Here is a 23,745-nt window from a genome sequence, read left to right on the forward strand (position 1 = left end):
GTTCCACTTATTGATGCATTCATTAGTTGATTCTTGTATCTGTCCTGACCGGGGATCGAACCCACAACCTTGGTGTATCTGGATGGCTCTCTAACCAACTGAGCGACCCAGCCAGGGCCTTCAGGTGTGGTTTTTCACTCTGCCCTGGCCTTCCCTGTCCTCACCGCAGTCACCTCTGAGAACAATGTGCTATGAACCAGCCTCGTCTCATTATCGTTCTGCTCCTTCTTTACAAGAATCCTGTGAACTAAGGACTGTTGTAAGGGGGTGGGGTGAGGCTGTGAAATAGTTCATATACCGAAATGCCGACAACGTAGTGGAAAACTTCGGGAATGGCCACAGTCAGAACAGCCAGATCTCTGGTCCAGAACCTAGGTGAAGAAATAGGCATTGCAGGGCGCATGTCAAACGGGTGGTGATGGAAGGAGACTAGACTTGGGATGGTGAGCGCACAATGCAAAATGCAGGCAATGTGTTATAGACCGTACACCTGAAAACTATGTAGTCGTATTAACCAAAACATTTAATTTTATTTTTATTATTTTTAAAGAGGAGATGCTTCTTAAATATATTTTATTGATTTTTTTACAGAAAGGAAGGGAGAGGGATAGAGAGTTAGAGACATCGATGAGAGAGAAACATCGATCAGCTGCCTCCTGCACACCTCCTACTGGGGATGTGCCCGCAACCAAGGTACATGCCCTTGACCGGAATCGAACCTGGGACCTTTGAGTCCGCAGGCCGACGCTCTATCCACTGAGCCACACCGGTCAGGGCCAAAACGTTTAGTTTTAAGAAGAAATAGACATTATTGGGTCCTTGGCGGGCTCTGTCTACCGGCCCCAGCTGCATGCCCTCTCCACACTCCATATTTGCCAAATGAAGTGAATCTTATGTTAATTATCCCCTCCGCCCCCCGCTTCGACTTTATATTTTCCCCACTGATAAATGTTCCCCTAAGTCACAGTGGTCGGGAAACTCATTCGTCCACAGAGCCAAATATCAATAGTACAACGATTGAAATTTCTTTGGAGAGCCAAATTTTTTAAACTTAAACTATAGAGGTAGGTACATTGTTATTAACTTGATTTGGGTACTCCTAAGCTGGCCTTTGCTAAAAACTCAAGAGGCCAAACAGCCGCATGTGACTCGCGAGCCGCAGTTTGCCGACCACTGCCCTAAGAGATGTATTTAGTTTTCCCTGGTTCAAATCTTATAATGAAAAGATGCTTCTAAGACCTTTTTTTTTTGTGTGTGTGTTTTGTTTTTTTTTTGCTTACTGTTATGTTCTTGAGATGTACTAGAGTTAAATTTGTGTGTGCAACCACTTACCATTTTCCCTGCCTTACAGGATATGAATGTATGAATATATCTCAGTTTCTCCATTCTGCTTCTTTCTTTCGGATCCATCGTCTCGTCCCCTGAACTGGCTATACTTTGAGAATTACTTTGAAGTCGGACTGGTGACAGAGGGTATGACTGTCTTGTATCTTATCTTAAAGGGTATTCTTTCAGCATTTAAAATAATATGTGTTTTTATTGATTTGAGAGAAGAAAGGAGAGGGAGAGAGACAGAAATATCAATGATGAGAGAGAATCATCGATTGGCTGCCTCCTGCACGCCCCATGTTGGGGATCGAGCCCACAACCTAGGCATGTGCCCTAACCAGGAATCAAACCATGACCTCCTGGTTCATGGATTAATGCTCAACCACTGAGCCACACCAGATGGGCTTTTCCTAATTTTTCATTAGTTATGAGGCTTTATGGGTGTTTTTTTTCTATTTTTTTAAATGCTCACCCAAGGATGTTTTATTGATTTTTATTGATTTTTTTTTTTTTTTTGAGGGAGAGAGAGCAGAAGAGAGACAGAAACATCGATTTGCTACTCCACTCGATGCATCCATTGGTTGATTCTTGTATGTGCCCTGACCAGCGATGGGACCTGCAACCTTGGCGTATGGGGATGATGCTCCAACCAACTGAGCTACCCAGCCGGGCAGGCCAGCCATCTTTAAAGGTCCCAGGTGAGTGGGTTTGGGGCTGAGGAGTGCCTCCATGATACCTATCACCTGTGTGAGGCCTGTACCTTCTGATCACACTCATTCCTATCCTTACCTCAGCCCCCCCATTGACAGGCTCTTCGTCAGATCCCCATGTGGCCTGACCAGAGTTTTCCTCTTACGTGGTTGATGGTATGGATGGTTACCTGAAGTTCTTTCCCTCTGGCACAGCCCAAATCAATGGTTGGAGGGTTCTCAGCCAGATGCCCCCAAAGCTCCAACATCTCCACTTGGGTGTGGACCACCATGGAGTCAGCGGAGCCTGAGAAGGAAGGAGAGGAAGGGGAAGGAAGGAGAGGAAGGAGAGGAATAGGAAGGAGAGGAAGGAGAGAAAGAGGAGGAGAGGAAGGAGAGGAAGGGGAAGGAGAGGAAGGGGAAGGAAGGAGAGGAAGGGGAAGGAAGGAGAGGAAGGAGAGGAAGGGGAAGGAAGGGGAAGGAAGGAGAGGAAGGGGAAGGAGAGGAAGAAGAGGAAGGAGAGGAAGGGGAAGGAAGGAGAGGAAGGGGAAGGAGAGGAAGGAGAGGAAGGAGAGGAAAGAGAGGGAGGAAAGGGAGGAGAGGAAGGGGAAGGAAGGAGAGGAAGGAGAAGGAAGGAGAAGGAAGGGGAGGAAGGGGAGGAAGGAGAGGAAGGAGAGGAAGGGGAAGGAGAGGAAGGGGAAGGAAGGAGAGGAAGGAGAGGAAGGAGAGGAAGGAGAGGAAGGAGAGGAAGGGGAAGGAAGGAGAGGAAGGAGAGGAAAGAGAGGGAGGAAAGGGAGGAGAGGAAGGGGAAGGAAGGAGAGGAAGGAGAGGAAGGGGAGGAAGGAGAGGAAGGAGAAGGAAGGAGAAGGAAGGAGAGGAAGGAGAGGAAGGAGAGGAAGGAGAGGGAAGGAGAAGGAAGGGGAGGAAGGGGAGGAAGGAGAGGAAGGAGAGGGAAGGAGAAGGAAGGGGAGGAAGGAGAGGAAGGAGAGGAAGGAGAAGGAAGGAGAAGGAAGGAGAGGAAGGAGAGGAAGGAGAGGAAGGAGAGGGAAGGAGAAGGAAGGGGGAGGAAGGGGAGGAAGGAGAGGAAGGAGAGGAAGGAGAGGAAGGAGAGGAAGGAGAAGGAAGAGAGGAAGGAGAAGGAAGAGAGGAAGGAGAAGGAAGGAGGGGAAGGGGAGGAAGGAGAAGGAGAGGAAGGAGAGGAAGGGGAAGGAGGAGAGGAAGGGGAAGGAAGGGAAGGAGAGGAAGGGGAAGGAAGGAAAGGAAGGAAAAGGAAGGAAAAGGAAGGAGAGGAAGGAGAGGGAAGGAGAAGGAAGGGGGAGGAAGGGGAGGAAGGAGAGGAAGGAGAGGAAGGAGAGGAAGGAGAGGAAGGAGAAGGAAGAGAGGAAGGAGAAGGAAGAGAGGAAGGAGAAGGAAGGAGAGGAAGGGGAGGAAGGAGAAGGAGAGGAAGGAGAGGAAGGGGAAGGAGGAGAGGAAGGGGAAGGAAGGGAAGGAGAGGAAGGGGAAGGAAGGAGAGGAAGGAAAAGGAAGGAAAAGGAAGGAGAGGAAGGAGAGGAAGGAGAGGAAGGAGAAGGAAGAGAGGAAGGAGAAGGAAGAGAGGAAGGAGAAGGAAGGAGGGGAAGGGGAGGAAGGAGAAGGAGAGGAAGGAGAGGAAGGGGAAGGAGGAGAGGAAGGGGAAGGAAGGGAAGGAGAGGAAGGGGAAGGAAGGAGAGGAAGGAAAAGGAAGGAAAAGGAAGGAGAGGAAGGAGAAGGAAGGAGAGGAAGGAGAGGGAAGAGAGGAAGGAGAAGGAAGGAGAAGGAAGGAGGAGAGGAAGAAGAGGAAGGGGAAGGAAGGGAAGGAGAGGAAGGGGAAGGAAGGAGAGGAAGGAGAGGAAGGAGAGGAAGGAGAGGAAGGAGAGGAAGGAGAGGAAGGAGAGGGAAGAGAGGAAGGAGAAGGAAGGAGGGGAAGGGGAAGGAGGAGAGGAAGGGGAAGGAAGGGAAGGAGAGGAAGGGGAAGGAAGGAGAGGAAGGAGAGGAAGGAGAGGAAGGAGAGGAAGGGGAGGAAGGAGAGGAAGGAGAGGAAGGAGAGGAAAGAGAGGAAGGAGAGGAAGGAGAGGAAGGAGAAGGAAGGAGAGGAAGGAGAGGAAGGAGAAGGAAGGAGGGGAAGGGGAAGGAGGAGAGGAAGGGGAAGGAAGGGAAGGAGAGGAAGGGGAAGGAAGGAGAGGAAGGAGAGGAAGGGGAAGAAAGGAGAGGAAGGGGAAGGAAGGAGAGGAAGGGGAAGGAAGGGGAAGGAGGAGAGGAAGGGGAAGGAAGGGAAGGAGAGGAAGGGGAAGGAAGGAGAGGAAGGGGAGGAAGGAGAAGGAAGAAGCTGGAGAAAGACAGGTGAGCCCTCAGCCCAGGTGAAGCAATGCTTCCCTTCCCCGTGAACCGGGTCATCGAGAACCCCCCTCAGCCAATAAAAAAGGAAAGGGAAGCGTTGAGTGTGCGCAGCTTTTCGCTTCTCCCTCCTGGCCTGCGTGGCTGAGGAACTGGCCCCTGAGACGAGACGTGGTGTCAGGGCTGGTGAGTTCCCTTCCTTGCCAACTGGCTTCTTTGGATTTTACAAGCCCTTTCCTTAATATTGTTGAAGTTCTCCAGTTTTCTTCCTTCCTCTTTCTTTCTTTCTCTCTCTCTTTCTCTCTCTCTCTCCCTCCCTCTCTCCCCCTCCCTCTCCCTTCCTCTTCTCTTTCTTCTTTACTTCCTTCCTTCCTTCCTTTCTTTTTTTTTTTTTTGGGGGGGGGGTGTGTGTGTACTGTTTCTCTTAACCAGAAACTCATCTCTGTGGCCTTAGCTGGCCACCACCCTCCTCTTGGGTGTGGGAACAGTTCCAGAGGGATGGGAAGTTCTCCGCGGTCAGGTTCGGCGTCCCCTATCTCCATCTCCGGGCATGCTCACCCCGGGCCCAGAGGCACTGGCTCTTGAGGTTGGCTTGGCTGCTCCTTGAAGTTTTCTGGGGGGAATATTCTGACACAACAGAAACAGACTCAGAGACACAGAGGACAGACTGGCGGTCGCCAGAGGGGAGGGGTTCGGGGAGCTGGGCCAAAAGGTAAAGGGATTAAGAAGCACAAATGGGTGGTTACAAAAATAGTCACGGGATGTGAAGTGCAGCTCAGGGAACTCAGTCAATGATATTGCAACGGCTGGGGATGGCGGGTAGTAGGCCTACTTAGGGATGACTCTGTCAGGGGTCCTCAAACGACGGCCCGCGGGCCACAGGCGGCCCGCCGAGGACATGGATCTGGCCCGCCGGGTGCCGCTGCCTGTCCTGCTTAGCAGTCGACGCGTCCCGGGCCCGCAGGGCGCATAGGAATTTGTTCATAGTTTTTTTTTAAAACTATAGTCCGGCCCTCCAACGGTCTGAGGGACAGGGAACTGGCCCCCTGTTTAAAAAGTTTGAGGACCCCTGCGTAAGTTATATAAATGTCCACTCACCATGGGTCACACCTGAAACTAATGTGATATTGGATGTCAACTGTAATAAACACACACACACACACACACACACACACACACACACACAAGAACCACAGTGCTGTCTGAGTCCAACTTCTCACGTTTCTAGCTTAACAGGCCTGGTATTTTTGGCCACTGGGCCTCTCAAAAAATAATAATAATAATAATAATCATTCCCAAACAGCCCAATTTCAACCACCAGGTTAGTAAGAGCATTCAGTCCGTGTTTATGGGGCCCACGGAACCTGTCACAAATGGACCTTTCAGATCCAACCCCCGAGCGAGGCCTGGAGGCAAAGACGTTCTGAGGGCTCACGGAGTGAGAACGAGGACCCTGTTCACTCTTCACAACCCCTGCCTTTTACAGCGGGGTTTCCAGGGAGCAGGGGCTTTGGCGGAAGCCGATGACCCCCTGCCATCCTCGGGAAGACGGCCGGAGGCTCCTTTAGGAGAAACAGCTCCTGCTCATGTGGGTGGAACGAGCCAGATTTGCTTTTGCCGACGTGGCTTCAATGCCGGCATCTGCTCAGAATTCTCCAGTCTGGTCCCCACGTTGCATTCTTTTTTTTTTTTATTGAGTTTACGGGGTGACATGGGTTAATAAAATCGTTCGGGTTTACTATTTTCCCTGCCTTACAGGATATGAATGTATGAATATATCTCAGTTTCTCCATCCTGCTTCTTTCTTTCGGATCCATCGTCTCGTCCCCTGAACTGGCTATACTTTGAGAATTACTTTGAAGTCGGACTGGTGACAGAGGGCATGACTGTCTTGTATCTTATCTTAAAGGGTATTCTTTCAGCATTTAAAATAATATGTGTGTTTTTTTTTCATTGATTTGAGAGAGGAAAGGAGAGAGAGAGAGACAGAAATATCAATGATGAGAGAGAATCATCGATTGGCTGCCTCCTGCACGCCCCATGGGTTAATAGTAATCGTTTTCCAAATATATATATATTTTTATTGATTTCAGAGAGGGAGGGAGGGAGAGAGAGAGAAACATCAGTGTCAAACCTGGGACCCTCCAGTCCACAGGCCGACGCTCAAACTTATTCGTCCACCGAGCCAATTATCAACAGGACAACAATTGAAATCTCTTTGGAGAGCCACATTTTTTAAACTTAAACTTCTTCTAACGCCACTTCTTTTTCGCCCAGGCCGTGGTATTTTGTGGAAGAGCCACACTCAAGGGGCCAAAGAGCCGCATGTGGCTCGCGAGCCGCAGTTGGCCGACCACGGCTCTATCCACTGAGACAAACCAGCTACGGTCATGAGTCTCTTTTTTTTTGTTCTTTGTTAAATGCCTTCACCCTTCCCACTCCGCCTCACCTCTGACAGCTCTGTGTATCCCTGAGTCCGTCTCCACGTTGTTAGTTTTAACAGGTGTTTTTTTTAGTCCTCACCTGAGGATATTTTTCCCCAATGATATCTAGAGAGAGTGGAAGGGAGGGCGGGGGAGAGAAGAGACAGACTCATCAATGTAAGAGACACATCGATTGGTTGCCTCCTGCACCCACCCAAACTGTGGGCCTGGGATAGAACCTGTCACCCAGGTATGTGCCCTCGACTTGGGAATTGAACCGGAGACCCCCCCTCGGAGCGTGGGCTGATGCGTCAATCCCTTAGCCACGCCGGCCAGGGCTTAACCGGGATTATCAGAACTCCTCAGGTGCCGGACAGGGCTTAACTGGGATTATCAGAACTCCTCAGGTGCTGGACAGGGTTTAACTGGGATTATCAGAACTCCTCAGGTGCTGGAGCAAGAAGGTCAGGTCCCAGGTGCTGGGAGGGTCAGCTGGGGGGTCGTCAGCCACATCCCTCCTTAAGTCAGGACCCTGCCAAGCTTCAAGGTCAGCTTCTCCGTGGGAAACGGTGGGTGGGCGCTGGTCCTCATCTCTGCTCGTGACATGAGTCTGAACCTCAAGAAGAGAGTCCAGACAAAGACGGTGGCGTGAGGGACCCGTCAAAAGGAGAGAACTCGCTTGAGACTCAGGGGGAAGGATGGGGCTTGTGAGGCTTAACTGTTATCAACTCGTAAGATAAGTCACCCAGAAACCAAGGTTTAGAAGGAGAAAAAGCTTTAATTTGCCACTCTGTTGACTAATGAGTTTGCCGACCACTGGGATAGGGGCTTAATCACAATCACAGCCTGTAATTATTGGAATGAAGAGTCTAGGTCAGTGGTCGGCAAACTCATTTAGTCAACGGAGCCGCGGTGTGCCGACCACTGGGTTAGACCAGTGGTCGGCAAACTCATTCGTCCACAGAGCCAAATATCAACAGGACAACGATTGAAATTTCTTTGGAGAGCCAAATTTTTTTTTTAATATATTTTATTGATTTTTTTTTTACAGAGAGAAAGGAAGAGGGATAGAGAGTTAGAAACATCGATCAGCTGCCTCCTGCACACCTCCTACTGGGGATGTGCCCGCAACCAAGTTACATGCCCTTGACCAGAATCGAACCTGGGACCCTTTAGTCCGCAGGCTGACGCTCTATCCACTGAGCCAAACTGGTTTTGGCGAGAGCCAAATTTTTAAACTTAAACTTCTTCTAACGCCACTTCTTCAACATAGACTCGCCCAGGCCATGGAAGAGCCACACTCAAGGGGCCAAAGAGCCGCATGTGGCTCGCGAGCCGCGGTTTGCCGACCACGGGGTTCGAGCATTGTCCCATGCACCCAGAAAGGTCACCGGTTCCATTCCCGGTGAGGGCACAGGCCCAGGTTGTGGATTCGACTCCCAGTAGGGGGTGTGCAGGAGGCAGCCAAGCCATGTTCTCCTTCTCCCTTCCTCTCCCGCCCCCTCGTCCCTCTCTCTCTAAAAACCCATTTTAAAATAATCTTAGAAAGAAAGAAGGCGTGACTCACCGTGCTTTATCGCACACAATGTGGATGCACTGGAAATATGAGTCACTGTGGTCAGGCTCCAGGGTCTGACTTTTTACTGTTATACATCGGACAATTTACAGAACCCTGTAATGTGCACGCTTTATGGGTTCTTAAAGGGGAAGCACTGAGTCAACGTGTTTTACATTTATTAGAGGTTTTTTTAAAATATATTTTATTGATTTTTTTACAGAGAGGAAGGGAGAGGGAGAGAGAGAGTTAGAAACATCGATGAGAGAGAGACATCAATCAGCTGCCTCCTGCACACCTCCTACTGGGGATGTGACCATAACAAGGTACATGCCCTTGACTGGAATCGAACCTGGGACCCTTCAGTCTGCAGGCTGACACTCTATGCACTGAGCCAAACCAGCTAGGGCCACTTATTAGACGTTTTAACACTATTTACTGTCCCAAAGGGAGGTCAGTGTTCTACACCACTGTTCTTTTTTTATTTTGGAGAGCGAGCAGCAAGAGAGAGAGGGAGGGAGAGAGAGAGGGAGGGAGGGAGGGAGGGAGGGAGGGAGAGAGGAAGGGAGGGAGGGAGAGAGAGGGAGGTCACTGTTCTACACCACCGTTCTTTTTTTATTTTGGAGAGCAAGCGAGCAAGAGAGAGGGAGGGAGAGAGAAAGGGAGGGAGGGAGAGAGAGAGAGAAAGGGAGAGGGAGGGAGGGGGTGGGGAGGGGGAGGGGGAGGGGGGAGAGAGAGAAATATCAATGTGAGAGGGCAACATTGATTGGCTGCCTCCTGCACAGCCCCTACCGGGAATTGAGCCTGAAACACGGAGCATGTGCACCGACTGGAATCCGCCCCCAGCCACCTATGTCACCATTCTTGACCCATCTGGCCACACGTCAATGCTTCTTGTTGTTATTGTTGATTCTCACCTGAGGATATTTTTTCCATTGAGTGTTGTTTTTTTTTAATTTATTATTATTTTTTATTTTTTAATAAATCTTTACTCAGATTATTACAATTGTTTCTCCTTTTCCCCCCCATAGCTCCCCTCCACCCGGTTCCCACCCCACCTTCTGCCCTTACCTCCCCCACACTGTCCTCATCCATAGGTGTACGATTTTTGTCCAGTCTCTTCCTGAACCCCCCATACACCTTTCCCCCTGAGAATTATTCCATTGAGTTTTAGAAAGAGTGGAAGGGAGGTAGGGATGGGGGGAAAGAGTGAAAAAGAGAGACATTGACTCATTGCCTCCCATATGTACCCTGACTGGGGCCTGGGGATCAAACCTGCAACGCAGGTGGGTGCCCTTGACCAGGAATCAAGCCCGCCACCTTTTGGTGTACAGGACGATGCTCCAGCCAACTGAGCCGCCCGGCCGAGGCTGTAAGAATGTTGCCTTTTAACCTGATAGACCACTTTTATCTTTTTAATATATTTTATTGATGTCAGAGAGGAAGGGAGAGGGAGAAAGAGACAGAAAAATCAACGATGAGCCCTGACCGATTTGGCTCAGTGGATAGAGTGTCGGACTGCGGACTGAGGGGTCCCAGGTTTGATTCCGGTCAAGGGCATGTTCCTTGGTTGCGGGCACATCCCCGATGGGGCGTGTGCAGGAGGCAGCTGATGGATGTTTCTAGCTCTCTACCCTCTCCCTCTCTGTAAAAAATAAATAAAATAAATAATAATAATAATAATAATAATAATAAAGAAACATCAATGATGAGAGGGAATCATGAATCGGCTGCCTCCCGCACGTCCCTCACTGGGGATCAAGCCCGCAACTCGGGCATGTGCCCTTGACCGGAAACGAACCCGGGACCCTTCAGTCCGCAGACTGACGCTCTATCCACTGAGCCAAACCAGCCAGGGCCCACTTTTATCTTAACTCAGACGTGTACCAAGGTCAATTGCCAAGGTCGTTGCCCTAGAAAGAAAGCCTTGAGATCTCTCTCTTTTTTTTTTAAATGTATTTTTATTGATTTCAGAGAGGAAGGGAGAGAGAGAGAGATAGAAACATCCATGATGAGAGAGAATCATGGATCGGCTGCCTCCCGCAAATCCCTTACTAGAGATCAAGCCCACAACCCGGGCATGTGCCCTTGACCGGAATCAAACCGGGAACCCTTCAGTTCATAGGCCGACGCTCTATCCACTGAGCAACACCGGCCAGGGCGAGATCTCTTTGTTAACAGACTTATCAAAAAGCACCTCCTATTAGGCTACAAGTGCTTTTTGTTTTGTCTTGGGTGTTTTTTTTTTTTTTTTTTTGTGTGTGTGTGTGTGTTTTTTACCGTGTCCACTTCGAAAGAGCGGGTGCCCCCGTGGAATGATTCTCTGGTTCCCTCTTGGTTTTCTAGACCCCATACTCTTTGGTCCTCGAGATTCTTGCTAGAGACACAAGATGGCAGAATCCGATTCTTCTGACTTTGACCTGCTGTGGTATTTGGAGAAGCTGAGCAGAAAGGAGTGCCACAGTCTGAGGAACCTCCTGGGACAAGAATGCATGGAGATTGGCCTCCCGCCCATCCCCAGGCTCGAGCTAAGCGAAGAGAAGCCGGACCTGGCCAACCAGCTGACGGTGTCTTACGAGGCCCAGCACCTCTGGAATTTGATGTACAACGTCTTCCACAAGATCCCGCGGAAAGACCTCTGCGAGACCATCACCGCTAGGCGGAACCGTGAGTAGTGGGTTGGGGAAGGATGGGGCAGTGTTTAGGAAGACTGGTCGTTTTGATCAAGTGACGTCTCCATCCCCCGCAAAGGGCCTGTCTTCAGACCTGGATGCCATTAGAGGACCCGTGGTGGCTTGGGTGTGGGTCTTGTCCCGTCTCGTGACTTTCTGATTCTACCCATGTTTTCTTCCCTCATGCTGGACTGGCTTAATAAAAGGAGCTGGCTGAAGGGTTAGACCTACCCAAAGAAAGTGCTGTCTGCAGCCCGGCTGGTGTGGCTCCGTGATTGAGCGTCAACCCGTGCACCAAGAGGTTGATGGTTCAATTCCTGGTCATGGCACGTGCCCGGGTTGTGGGCTTGATCCCCAGCAGGGGGCATAGAGGAAGCAGCCGATTGATGTTGATGCTTCTCTCTCATCGATGTTTCTCTCTCTCTCTCCCTCTCCTTTCCTCTCTCTCTCTCTCTCTCAAATTAACAAACAAAACAAAACCAACATACAACATTTTCCCCCCATTTAGAGTGCTGTCTGTACTTAGAGGAGATGGCAAGCATGATGCTTTGGGATAGAACTGTAAGATCTGGCCAAAGAAATCAGTGGGGATGTGTGCAAAGATTATGGAGAATTAACATACTAGGTACTCTGCTAAGCATATCATGTTCATGGGCTGCCTCAGTCATTACCAAACATCTCTTTTTAAAAAAATTTTTTTTAAAAAATATATTTTATTGATTTTTTACAGAGAGGAAGGGAGAAGGATAGAGAGTTGGAAACATCGATGAGAGAGAAACATCCATCAGCTGCCTCCTGCACACCTTCTACTGGGGATGTGCCTGCAACCAAGGTACATGCCCTTGACCGGAATCGAACCCGGGACCCTTCAGTCCGCAGGCCAACGCTCTATCCACTGAGCAAAACCAGCTAGGGCACCAAACATCTCTTACGCGGATGTAATTGTTTATCCCAGTGGGAAGAAATGAGTATATGAGAGGCTAAGAGAAATTACCAAGATCATGGATCTACGTGCCCCAGAGCCGAGAACTCTAAGCCAAACATAGCTGACTCTAAATGCCAGGGTCTTTTCTCATATCTTTTTCCATCCCTTATATGTTCTCCATCCATCTGGAAAGACTCAAATATTTACAGGGACCATTGGGTGAATTCATAGCTGCAAAGGAGTCACCAGGCCTAGACCAAACGTCTTCGGGTTGACTGCCATCCCTTGAACCCCTCCAGATAGTTACAACTCATCTTATGGAAGAAATAGTTCAGATCCTCTCTGGTCTTGGCCCCAAATAAGTTATTGGGCATCCACTACTAAATTGGAAGGGAGGAGGAGAGACAGGGAGAGAGAAACATCGATGTGAGAGAGACACATCGATTGGTTGGGGGCCAGGGATTGAGCCTGCAACTGAGGCACGTGCCCTTGACCAGAATTGAACCTGGGACCCTTCCGTCTGCCGGCCGATGCTCTACCGGCCGAGCCCTAAACTGGCTAGGGCTGTCCCACTTTTTCTTTATTTGTCCCTGATCATGAATATCTTGTAATGGCGTCTTTGTGATGGATGCTAGGAAGTAGAGATACTGGGTGAAATTGGTGTTGTGTGTGTGTGTGTGTGTGTGTGTGTGTGTGTGTGTGTGTGCGTATCTTGAACTTTCATCTCTGTTCTGCATTTCTCTGCCCGGTACTCACTGACTTAGGGAACAAAGAAGCACACAAGATCCTCATAAAGAAAAAGCTCCAGGGGGAAAGATGCCTTCGTAACCGTATTCATGACATATTCTGTCAAGACATGATCCTAGAACTCGTCGGCAAATTGGATTTTGTCTTTCGTCACGTGAGCCTGGAGGCCTCCAAGGCCCTGAACGTGTTCCTGATAGGACAGCAAGCGTCTGGGAAAACGATGGTTCTCAGAGGGGCACTGTACGAGTGGACCCATGGCAACATCTGGGAGGACGTGTTCTCTTACGTGATTCACCTCCCTTCTCACGACATCAATCAGATGACCTCCGGCAGCTTGGTGGAGCTGATCTCCAAGGACTGGCCCGACGGCCAGGCTCCCGTCGCCGACATCCTCTCCGAGCCCCAGAAGATCCTGTTTGTCCTCGAGGACCTGGACGACGTGGAACTGACGTTCCGCATAAGCCCGCAGGCCCTGTGCACCGACAGCAGGCAGCAGTTGTCCACGCCCGTCCTGGTGGCCAGTGTGCTGACGAGGAAGCTGGCCCCAGGCTGCCGCTTCCTCATCACGTCAAGGCCCCAAGGCGAGGCTGTCACCTGGACGCTCATGAAGAAGACGGACACGCTCATGACCCTGTCGTTCTCCCGTGAAAAGAGGCACAGGTATTTCACCTTGTTCTTCAGGGACGGCCAGAGGGCCGAGGCGGCCTTCCAGCTCGTACAAAAGAATGAGCTCTTCTTGCACCTGTGCCAAGTCCCCATCCTCTGCTGGGTCACTTGCGTCGCCCTTAGGCGGCAAATGGACCAGGGGGAGGATTTGAAACGCTCGTGCCAAACGCTCACCGACATCTACACTCATTTCCTGGCGGACACGCTGACCTCCCAGGCTGCTGACCAGCGCCCCCGGGTCCCCCTGCAAAGTCTCTGCTCCTTGGCTCTGGAAGGATTGCTCCATAACACGTTGCATTTCACCGAGGAGGACCTCAGGAGCATGGGGTTCAGCCCGGCGGACGTCTCCACGTTGCAGACCCTGGAGATTCTTTGGCCCAGCAGCCACCTGAAAGCCCATTACCGGTTCATACACTTGAAAATCCAGGAGTTCTGTGCGGCCGTAGCGTTCATGCTGCCGCTGGCCGAGCGCGGGATCCCCTCGGCCGGGGGAAGGTGTAAAGGCAAACGGGAGCTGTACGATGATTTCAGCGCGGTCATTGCTTCCATGTTTGGTCTTCTGAACAAGAAGAGGAGGCAGACGTTCGAGACGGCCCTGGGCTGCCGCCTCCTGACAGACTCCATCAGCCAGTACCTGCTCACGGAGATGCGGTGTTTCGGTGACAACCCGAAAGCCATTGGGCACCACACACCTTTGTTTCATGGTCTCTTTGAGAACCAGGAGGAAGAATACGTGAAACGGATCATGGAGTCCTTTCTAGAAGCGACTATTTATGTGAGAGACCACCGAGATCTGATGGTTTCGTCCTACTGCCTGGGGTACTGCCCTCGTCTACAGAAACTTAAGCTGACGATTCAAAACATCTTTGAAAACAAGTCTAATGAGCAACCAACTCCTAGGTGAGTCTTAAAATTTGTTCCTTTTATTGTTATTGTTGATACGATTACAAAATTTGTTCCTTTTATTGTTATTGTTGATACGAAAATTTGTTCCTTTTATTGTTATTGTTGATACTCAGTTGGTTGGAGTATGGCCCCATTTCCTCCCTGTGGGCCCCCTACCCAACTTTGGACACCCCCCACCTCTTCCCTCTGGCCATCACCACACTGTTGCCTATGTCTATGGGTGATGCCTATAGGGCAGGGTGGGCAAACTTTTTGACTCGAGGGTCACAATGGGTTCTTAAACTGGACCGGAGGGCCGGAACAAAAGCATGGATGGAGTGTTTGTGTGAACTAATATAAATTCAAAGTAAAGGAGCGGAGGGGAGAGAGCAAGAGAACCGGATAGAACAGCTGGATCTGGCCCGCGGGCCGTAGTTTGCCCACGGCTGCTATAGGGTCTTTGGCTAAGCCCTTCACCTTCTTTCGTTTTGTTCTTTCCTGTATTTCTAAGACCTGCCCATAATTCCAGTGCCTGTTGACCATCCGGAGGCCGAAACTAAAGGTGATACAGTCATCTCTAGTGACTGGTGATTGTTCAGTCTCTCGGCTGCAGTTTAAGTGAGGGTTTCTGGGTTGAACATCAGCCTCCTTGACATCTGGGGCCAGACAAGTCTTCGCTGTCCTGTGCCTTGTAAGCAGTTTCATAGTAGCTCTGACCTCTAGCCACGAGACACCAGTAGAACTGGCTTCGCTAGTTGTGACCATTTAAAAAAAAAAAAAAAAAGGCTTCAGACATTACCAGATATCCCAAATCACCCTTTGTTGATAACCACTGGCTTAACCTCAGTTCTTCAGACCTACTGTGTAGATTAACTGAAATAATCCTTATAAATTGCTTCGGGATGTTCCTAATAGCATAGACTGTGCAACATGTACCATCAATACTGGTGTTATCATCGGTGTAGGTTCCAGGGATAAGGACGTGGACCTTTGGGGTGGGGCATTACTCTGATTACTACAGATAGTTAGGGGGAAAGTAACACTTGGCTAAAAACCGGAACTAAGTCAGGGAGGTGGGGAAAAGCGTTGTAGACAGAGGAAATAGAAGTACAAAGGCCCTGATGGTGGGAGTGTGCCTAGGGTGTTCAAAAAAGAGTAAGGAGGCTGGTGTGAAATGAAGTGAGTGTGTGTGTGTGTGTGTGTGTGTGTGTGTGTGTGGTAGTGGTGAGGGGGGGAGAATAGTAAGAAATGAGGTTAGAGAGATAATGGGGGCTGATATTACAGGGCCTTGTAGGTCACTGTAATAACTGGTTTTAGCCAGAAAAGGTGGAAAACAAATAGAATGAGACTGTTGCTGTGGTGAGAACAGAATTAGGGGTAAGGGCAAGGGTGGGAGCCAGGAGGCCAGGTAGAAGGCTAACGCATTAATTGAGGTGAGGGTTGGTGGTGGCTTAGATATAAAGGAGGGTGGGTGCCCAGCCAGGGTTGAGCATTGATCTATGAACCAGGAGGGGACGGTTTGATTCCTGGTCAGGGCACATGCCTGGGTTGCAGGCTTGATCCTCAATGCGGGGCATGCAGGAGGCAGCTGATCAGTGATTCTCTCTCATCCTTGATATTTCCTTTCTCTCTCCCCTTCTCCCTTCCTCTCTGAAATCAATAAAAATATGTTTCAAAAAGATAGAGGGTGGGCCCTGGCCAGTGTGGCTCAGTTGGTTGGAGTATGGCCCCATGCATGGAGAGGTGGCCATTTGATTCCTGGTCAGGGCACATGCCTGGGATGTGGCCTTGATCTCCAGTAGGAGGTGTGCAGGTGGCAGCCAATTTATGTTTTTCTCTTCTCTTCTCTCTCTCTCTCTCTCTCTCTCTCTCTCTCTCTCTCTCTCTCTCTCAAAACGATAAAATCACATTAAACCATCACTGGTGTTTCTTAATAGTGGACATCATCACACTCAAGAGCACCGCACTCAGGACATTGTCCCTTGCCTGTCTACAGACTCATCCATTCCTTTTGTGGGTCTGGATGTGTGGAGAGCGGCCACAGTGTCTGGACAGGTTCAAGCCTTAGACTAATGAGAGGGCTCAGTCCTCTCATGGCCACGGGCAAGTCCCAGCGTGGAGGGCGGGGCCCTCCCGGCACAATCATAGCCAACAGCTGTAGTTGTAAGCTTGAACCTATGGTCTGAACACGTGGCCCCACGTGCCTAAGTGATGTGGGCTTGATAGAGTTCAGGTGCATGTAACTGAGTAGGATCGAAACCCACGAGAATGCTGTAAACATCTTGACCACGCCTTTACTTTGCCTCGTGGCATCTGCCTGTAAAATAAAGACACGGCTTGTAATCGCGGTGCTGTCGCTAGCTCTCCATCAGAGAGGACAGCGTCCCACCCAGACCCAGCTTTTCCTCTCTTGTCTGTCTTTTCTCCATCCTTCACCGCCCCCTCTCAGGGTCACTGAACCTGGCTGAGCTGGCTCGGTACATAAGGCGCCCAACATGGGGCTGAGTATGCCATGGCTGTGCCGGCTCGCCACATGGATGATGTTGTTTTACATGTGGCCATCCTTTATTTCCTCCTGCCTGGCTCTTAAGTCTGGGCTGGTTAACAGATATTTTAGTGAATGCCTCGTCTTCTAAATTTCTGGAGAATTGCGTTCTTCCTCCACGTAGAACAATAAGGAGCCTGGTCCACTGGAGAGATGTCTGCACTTTACTCCACACCAGGGAGACCCTCCGGGAACTGGAACTCTGTAACACTGACCTTGACGATACCTCAGACAGGGTTCTGTGTAAAGCCCTCAGCCATCCCGACTGTCAACTTCGGACACTCAAGTAGGTGTTATCTCAATCCTTTGGGGAACAGGAATAACTGGTGTGGATTTTTAAAAAAACAAAAAACTTCATTGTTGAAAGTATTGTATATGTCCCTTTTCCCCTCCACTGACCCTTTCTAGCCTGCCCCCACCCCCTGCTCCAGGCCTTCACCACCCTATTATCTGTGTCCACGGAATATCTATAATATGAAAGTGTAATATGCTAATTAGACCAGATAGCTGGACAACCTTCTGGATGACCTTCCGGACAAAGCCAGGGCTGTGAGGGCTGAGGCAGCTGCTGTGGCTGCGAGGGCTGAGCCCCTTGCACGAATTTCGTGCATCAGGCCTCTAGTACCCTATATAATAAAAGCCTAATATGCTAAGTGTCCGGTTGTCCAGTTGTCTGTTCAACCAATCAAAGTGTAATATGCTAATGGTATGCTAAGGCCACTCAACTGCTCGCTATGATGTGCACTGACAACCAGGGGGTACCAGGGGTGGGCAAACTTTTTGACTCGAGGGCCACAATGGGTTCTTAAACTGGACCGGAGGGCTGGAACAAAAGCATGGATGGAGTGTTTGTGTGAACTAATATAAATTCAAAGTAAAGGAGCGGAGGGGAGAGCAAGAGAACTGGATAGAACAGCTGGATCCGGCCCGCAGGCCGTAGTTTGCCCAAGGCTGGGGTAGACAGTTGATCAGTCGACAAGTTGCTATGACGTGCACTGACCACCAGGGGGTAGATGCTCCGACCGGTAAATGAGCTTTGAACTGGGGTCCGGCCAATCAGGACTGAGGGAGACGGACCAACACGCTCTGGAGCCCTCCCGTGGTCCCTCTCCATCTGGCCAACCCCCTGCATCCCTCCCAGGCCTCGATCGTGCACTAGTGGAGTCTCTCAGCCTGGCCTGCACCCTCTCACAATCTGGGACCCCTTGAGGGATGTCGGAGAGCCGATTTCAGCCTGATCTCGCAGGCCAGGCCGAGGAACCCCCCTGCTGCATGAATTCGTGCACCAGGCCTCTAATATATATTCTTTGGTTGATCACTTCCCACCCACCCACCCTCCCCCACAAAAATTCTTGCTCTCACAAGTTGCATTCTAATTGTACAATAAAAATGCAATGTGTTAGGCCAGGGGTCCTCAAACTTTTTAAACAGGGGGCCAGTTAACTGTCCCTCAGACCGTTGGAGGGCCAGACTATAGTTTAAAAAAAAAACTATGAACAAATTCCTATGCGCACTGTGGGCCCGGGACGAGTCAGCTGCTAAGCAGGACAGGCAGCGGCACCCGGCGGGCTGGATCAATGTCCTCGGTGGGGCCGCATGTGGCCTGCGAGCCGTAGTTTGAGGACCCCTGTTTAGGCTCTAGGTGGTTTAGCTCAGTGGATAGAGTGTCAGCCTGTGGACTGAAAGGTCCCAGGTTTGATTCCGGTAAAGGGCACATACCTGGGTTGTGGGCTTAGTCCCCAGTAGGGGGCGTGCAGGAGACAGCCGATCCATAATTCTCTCTCATCATGGATGTTTCTACCTCTCTCTCTCCCTCTCCTTTCCTCTCTGAAATCAATAAAAATATATTTTAAAAAATGCAACGTGCTAGGTAGTGTACAACACTATGAAAACATAGTACAAGAGTATAGATGCAATCTTGGGGTGATCTGGGGGGGAAACTGAGTTGAGGCTTGATTAGGGACCAGAAAGAAGTAGAAGAATTGGCTACGTGTGTGGTAGGAAAGCATTCCTGGTGGAGAAGATGGACCGGCCGATGCACTGTGATATGCCAGGAGAGTAGAAGAAAGTGAGGTCAGAGCCCTATTGGGCCCCCATAGGGCTGGGTTGTCCACTGAAGGTGCTGGATGTTTTTTAAGTGAAAAACAATTTGTTAACTTATTTTTTTAAATATATTTTATTGATATTTTACAGAGAGGAAGGGAGAGGGATAGAGAGTTAGAAACATCGATGACAGAGAAACATCGATCAGCTGCCTCCTGCACACCTACCACTGGGGATGTGCCCGCAACCAAGGTACATGCCCTTGACCGGAATCGAACCCGGGACCTTCCAGTCCGCAGGCCGACGCTCTATCCACTGAGCCAAACCGGTTTCGGCACAATTTGTTAACTTATTGATGATAGCCATTCTGGTGATATCTCCTTGTGGTGTTAATGTGCATGTCTCTGATAATTAATGGCCTTTAGCATCTTTTCATACGTCTATTGGCCATCAGTATGTCCTCTTTGGAGAAGTGTCTATTCATGGGATTTTTCATGGGATTGTTTATCTTCCTGGTGTTGAGTTGAATAAGTTGTTTCTATAGATATATACATTGAGTGGCCAGATGATGATGCTCTCTGAACGCTTAATAATCTGGCCACTCCGTGTCTATCCTATAGAATAAACAGCTAATAGGCAAATTGTCCCCTCGACCAGGAGTTTGACCAGCAGGCAGGCTGGCCAACCGCCCATATCCCCTCCCCCGGACCCCACTCATGCACAAATTCATGCACTGGGCCTCTAATATATATACACTGAGTGGCCAGATGATGATGATCTCTGAACGCTTAATAATCTGGCCACTCAGTGTCTATCCTATAGAATAAAAGGCTAATAGGCTAATTGTCCCCTCGACCAGGAGTTTGACCAGCAGGCAGGCTGGCCAACCGCCCATGTCCCCTCCCCTGGACCCCACCCATGCACAAATTCATGCACCGGGCCTCTAATTATATATATATATATATATATGTGTATATATATGTATATATATGTATATATATGTATATGTGTATATGTATATGTGTATATGTATATGTGTATATGTATATGTGTATATGTATATGTGTATATGTATATGTGTATGTGTGTGTATGTGTGTGTATGTGTGTGTGTGTATATATATATATATATATATATATATATATATATACACACATATACATACTGAGTGGCCAGATTATTATGCATTCAGAGGTCATCATAATCTGGCCACTCAGTGTATATTAGAGGCCCGGTGCATGAATTTGTGCATGGGTGGGGGTCCGGCCAGCCTGGCCAGGGGGAGGGGACATGGGCGGTTGGCCGGCCTGCCTGCCCGCTGGTCAAACTCCTGGTTGAGGGGACAATTTGCATATTAGCCTTTTATTCTATAGAGTAGACACCGAGTGGCCAGATTATTATGCCTTCAGAGATCATCATCATCTGGCCACTCGGTGTATTTTTGGAAATTAACCAAAGGGAAATAAACCAGTCAGAGAAAGACCAGAATTTAAGGGACAAAATAAACTGACAAACAAAATAGAGAGGCATGGATACATGGAACAGACTGACAGCTGTGAAAGAGGAGGGGGGCGGGGGACTGGATGAAAGGTGAAGGGATTACCCAAAAGACATATATACATAGCCCATGGACACGGACAACAATGTGGTGTTAGCAGGGGTGGGCAAACTTTTTGACTCGAGGGCCACAATGGGTTCTTAAACTGGACCGGAGGGCCGGAACAAAAGCATGGATGGAGTGTTTGTGTGAACTACTATAAATTCAAAGTAAAGGAGCGGAGGGGAGAGCAAGAGAACCGGATAGAACAGCCGGATCCGGACCGCGGGCCATAGTTTGCCCAAGGCTGTGTTAGAGGGTAAGGGAGGTAGGGTAGGTGGAATAAGGTAAAGGGTGGGGGAACAGAAAGAGACTTTGCTTGGGTAATGGGTGCATCATGCAGTGTGCAGATGACGTTTTGTTGAGTTGTACACTTGAAACCTGTTTGGTTTTGTGAACCAGCGTCACCCCAATACATTCAATTTTTTAAAATACCACTTCAAAGCTTTGAGCAGATGAACAAGATCTTGTACTTCGCAGTACCCCTGTGGCTTTGGGTAGATTGAAGGTCATGGGAGGGAAGGTGGAAGGGGGGACACCAAGTGAAAGACTCCTGCAGGGATCTGGGAGAGAGAAGATGGTGGCCCGTGTGGGCGGTAGAGGTGGAGATGGTGAGAAACGATCAGCTGCTGCCTTTATTCTGGAGGGAGTGCTGACAGCATGGGCCTTCTTTGGGGTGTTCTGTTCTTAGGGGAGGGTGTTCTCCTCTTTGGAGTAGCTGCTCAGGGATTCTGGGACACTTGTGTTTTCTTCAGTAAAATTGTGAACAATTGCCTCTCCCACCTGCAACCCAGGTAGGTGCCCTTGACAGGGAATAGAACCTGAGACCCTTCAGTGTCGGGGCCAACACTCCAACCACTGAGGCACGCCATCCTGGGCTTAATTGGTTTTTAGAGAGAGAGAGAGTGAGGGAGAGTGAGAGAGGATGGTAGCTCTATTCCCTGTCAAGGGCACCTACCTGGGTTGCCGGTTTGATTCCGGTCAAGAGCATGTACCTTGGTTGCAGGCACATCCCCAGTAGGAGGTGTGCAGGAGGCAGCTGATGGATGTTTCTTTCTTTTTTTTTTTTTTAAATGTATTTTAATTTTTTACAGAGAGGAAGGGAGAGAGATAGAGAGTTAGAAACATCGATCAGCTGCCTCCTGCACACCTCCCACTGGGGATGTGCCCGCAACCAAGGTACATGCCCTTGACCAGAATCAAACCTGGGACCTTCCAGTCTGCAGGCTGACGCTCTATCCACTGAGCCAAACCGGTTTCGGCATGATGGATGTTTCTAACTATCTATCCCTCTCCCTTCCTCTCTGTAAAAAAATCAATAAAAATATTTTTTAAAAAATTGTAAACAATTAACGTGTACATCATCTTGCGGGTGCATTAGCCATGAGCATGTATGGCCTTTACTCTCATGGTACAGACGCACGGTTTCATTTCACCTGCAGACGGGTGTGTGTGGTTTCTGGGTGTCACTTATGGGTCCCATTCAGAGGAAGCTCACCCGGTAAAAGACCCAGAGGATTATTTCCAAGTCAACAGTCTGATTGGGGGGATTAGCAGAGGTCCTTGGACTTGCCAGGGAATCCAAGATGCTGCAAGGTCTGTGGAGAAATGGTCCACACTCAGAAATGTTCTAGAATGAAGTAGGGCGGGCAGGGAAACCCGCAGAGACGAGGTGCACGTCGATCGAGGACCTTGACTGGAACTCTCCTGCCGCTTCCTCTTGGGTAGGTTGACGTATTTCTTGGCCGACACCAGGTTTGAAGACATGTTCAAGGCTATAGTTCACAACCGGAACCTCACGTGCCTCTGCCTGAGTTGCATGCCCATCTCTCAGAAGGTGTTCTCACTTCTGCATGAGGTCTTAACCAATCCGATGAGCAGCATCCAGCATCTGAGGTGGGTTGCCACCCAACTGAATGTACATTGTGTGTGTATGGGGGAGGCGGGGAGGAAGAGCTGGGTGTTCTGGGGGGCTCTTTGGATTACACCTCCTGCTACTTCTCCTTGAGGCCCACGTTCCTGGAAGATTTTTGGCTCATGGTTTATTTCTCTCCCACCAACGTCAAGAGTGCAGACAGGGAAGATGGCACCGTGTGGGCAATGAGTAGAACGTTAGACAAAGTCAGAAAGTTCGTCAAGAGCCAATTATGCAACACAACATAGGTTATGTGGGGGGGAGGGGGCGGGGAATCAGAGGTCACCGTAAATGGGATGGTACGCTGAGTGTCTTGATACCCGAGTTAGAGTTCTGAATCACAGGGAAGATGCATATGGGTGGGGGTGGGAGTCGGGGGGAAGAACTGCCTACTCCATCTCCAAACTTGCCCGAATTTGAACTTGGAGAACGGCTGTGGGGCAAGAACGAGAAGCGGAAGAAGGATGTTTGTTGCTCATGTTTAGTAGGTGTCCTCTCCCTTGATTGGAGCTGGTTTCTCTTGAAAGAGAGATGGCTTGGAAACCTGGAAAGCCTCACCCCGTCTGTGTGTATTTCCTCCTACAGCTTAACGAAGTGTGATTTGGAAGCCAGTGCCTACAAAGAACTCGCCTCTCTCCTCATCAGCAGCAAGAAACTGAAGAAACTGACCTTGTCCAAAAATGCGCTGAGTAGGGACGGGATGAAAATTTTCTGCGATGCTCTGTTCCATCCAAACTGTGTTCTGGAGTCGCTGGTGTAAGTCGGCTTATTTAATCCCACCACGTACGCATTTGGACGGGAGCATGAATGTCTGAGCGTGTGGTCAAAACGCCATTGTGGGTGTGGCAGAGGCTGGCCCCATAGCTCCGTTGGATAGAGCATCGTCCTCACAGGTCAAGGTTGCTGTTTAGGTTCCAAGTTAGGGCACATGCCCAAGTAGTGGGCTTGATTCCCAGCAGGGGGCGTGCAGGAGGCAATTGATCCATGTTGCACTCTCACATTGATGTTTCTCTCCCCCTCTACCTTCGTCTCCTTTCTCTCTAAAAAAATCAATTTTTTAAACAGGAAAAAAAAAAAAAGGAAATCTGAGGCCGAGTTCCAGTTTTAAAAAGACAGCCAATCCTATATAATAAAGATGTAATATGCAAATGGTTGTTAGGCCGTGAAGCGTAACGACCGAGCGCGTAACGACCAGATCACAGATCAGCAGGAGGATGGGGCAGTGAGCTACAAGCGGGCGGTGGAGAGCTACAGGAGGAGGCAGGGCAGCAAGCTATGAGAGGTGGAGAGCTACTGGTGAGCTATTGGTGCATGGATTCGTGCACAGGGCTATTAGTGAAAGTATAAGTGAAACAAATTGATGTTTCTCTCTCTCTTCCTCTCTCTCTCTCCCCCTTCTCTC

At 49.6% G+C, this 23,745-nt stretch overlaps 1 protein-coding gene across 1 annotated transcript; it reads left to right on the top strand.

Moving 5' to 3' along the window:
• Nucleotides 1-10,738: 10,738 nt before the first annotated feature.
• NLRP11 (NLR family pyrin domain containing 11) lies at nt 10,739-23,103 on the top strand (the record flags this gene model as incomplete). Its single annotated transcript, XM_080644049.1, has 4 exons — nt 10,739-11,015; nt 12,710-14,258; nt 22,157-22,324; nt 22,929-23,103. The coding sequence occupies 4 exons, from the start codon at nt 10,739-10,741 to the stop codon at nt 23,101-23,103; spliced, it is 2,169 nt and encodes a 722-aa protein (XP_080500175.1).
• Between the last annotated feature and the right edge of the window lie 642 nt (nt 23,104-23,745).

The sequence above is a fragment of the Plecotus auritus genome, assembly GCF_963455305.1.
Source record: "Plecotus auritus genome assembly, chromosome: 10".
Classification (NCBI taxonomy): domain Eukaryota; kingdom Metazoa; phylum Chordata; class Mammalia; order Chiroptera; family Vespertilionidae; genus Plecotus; species Plecotus auritus.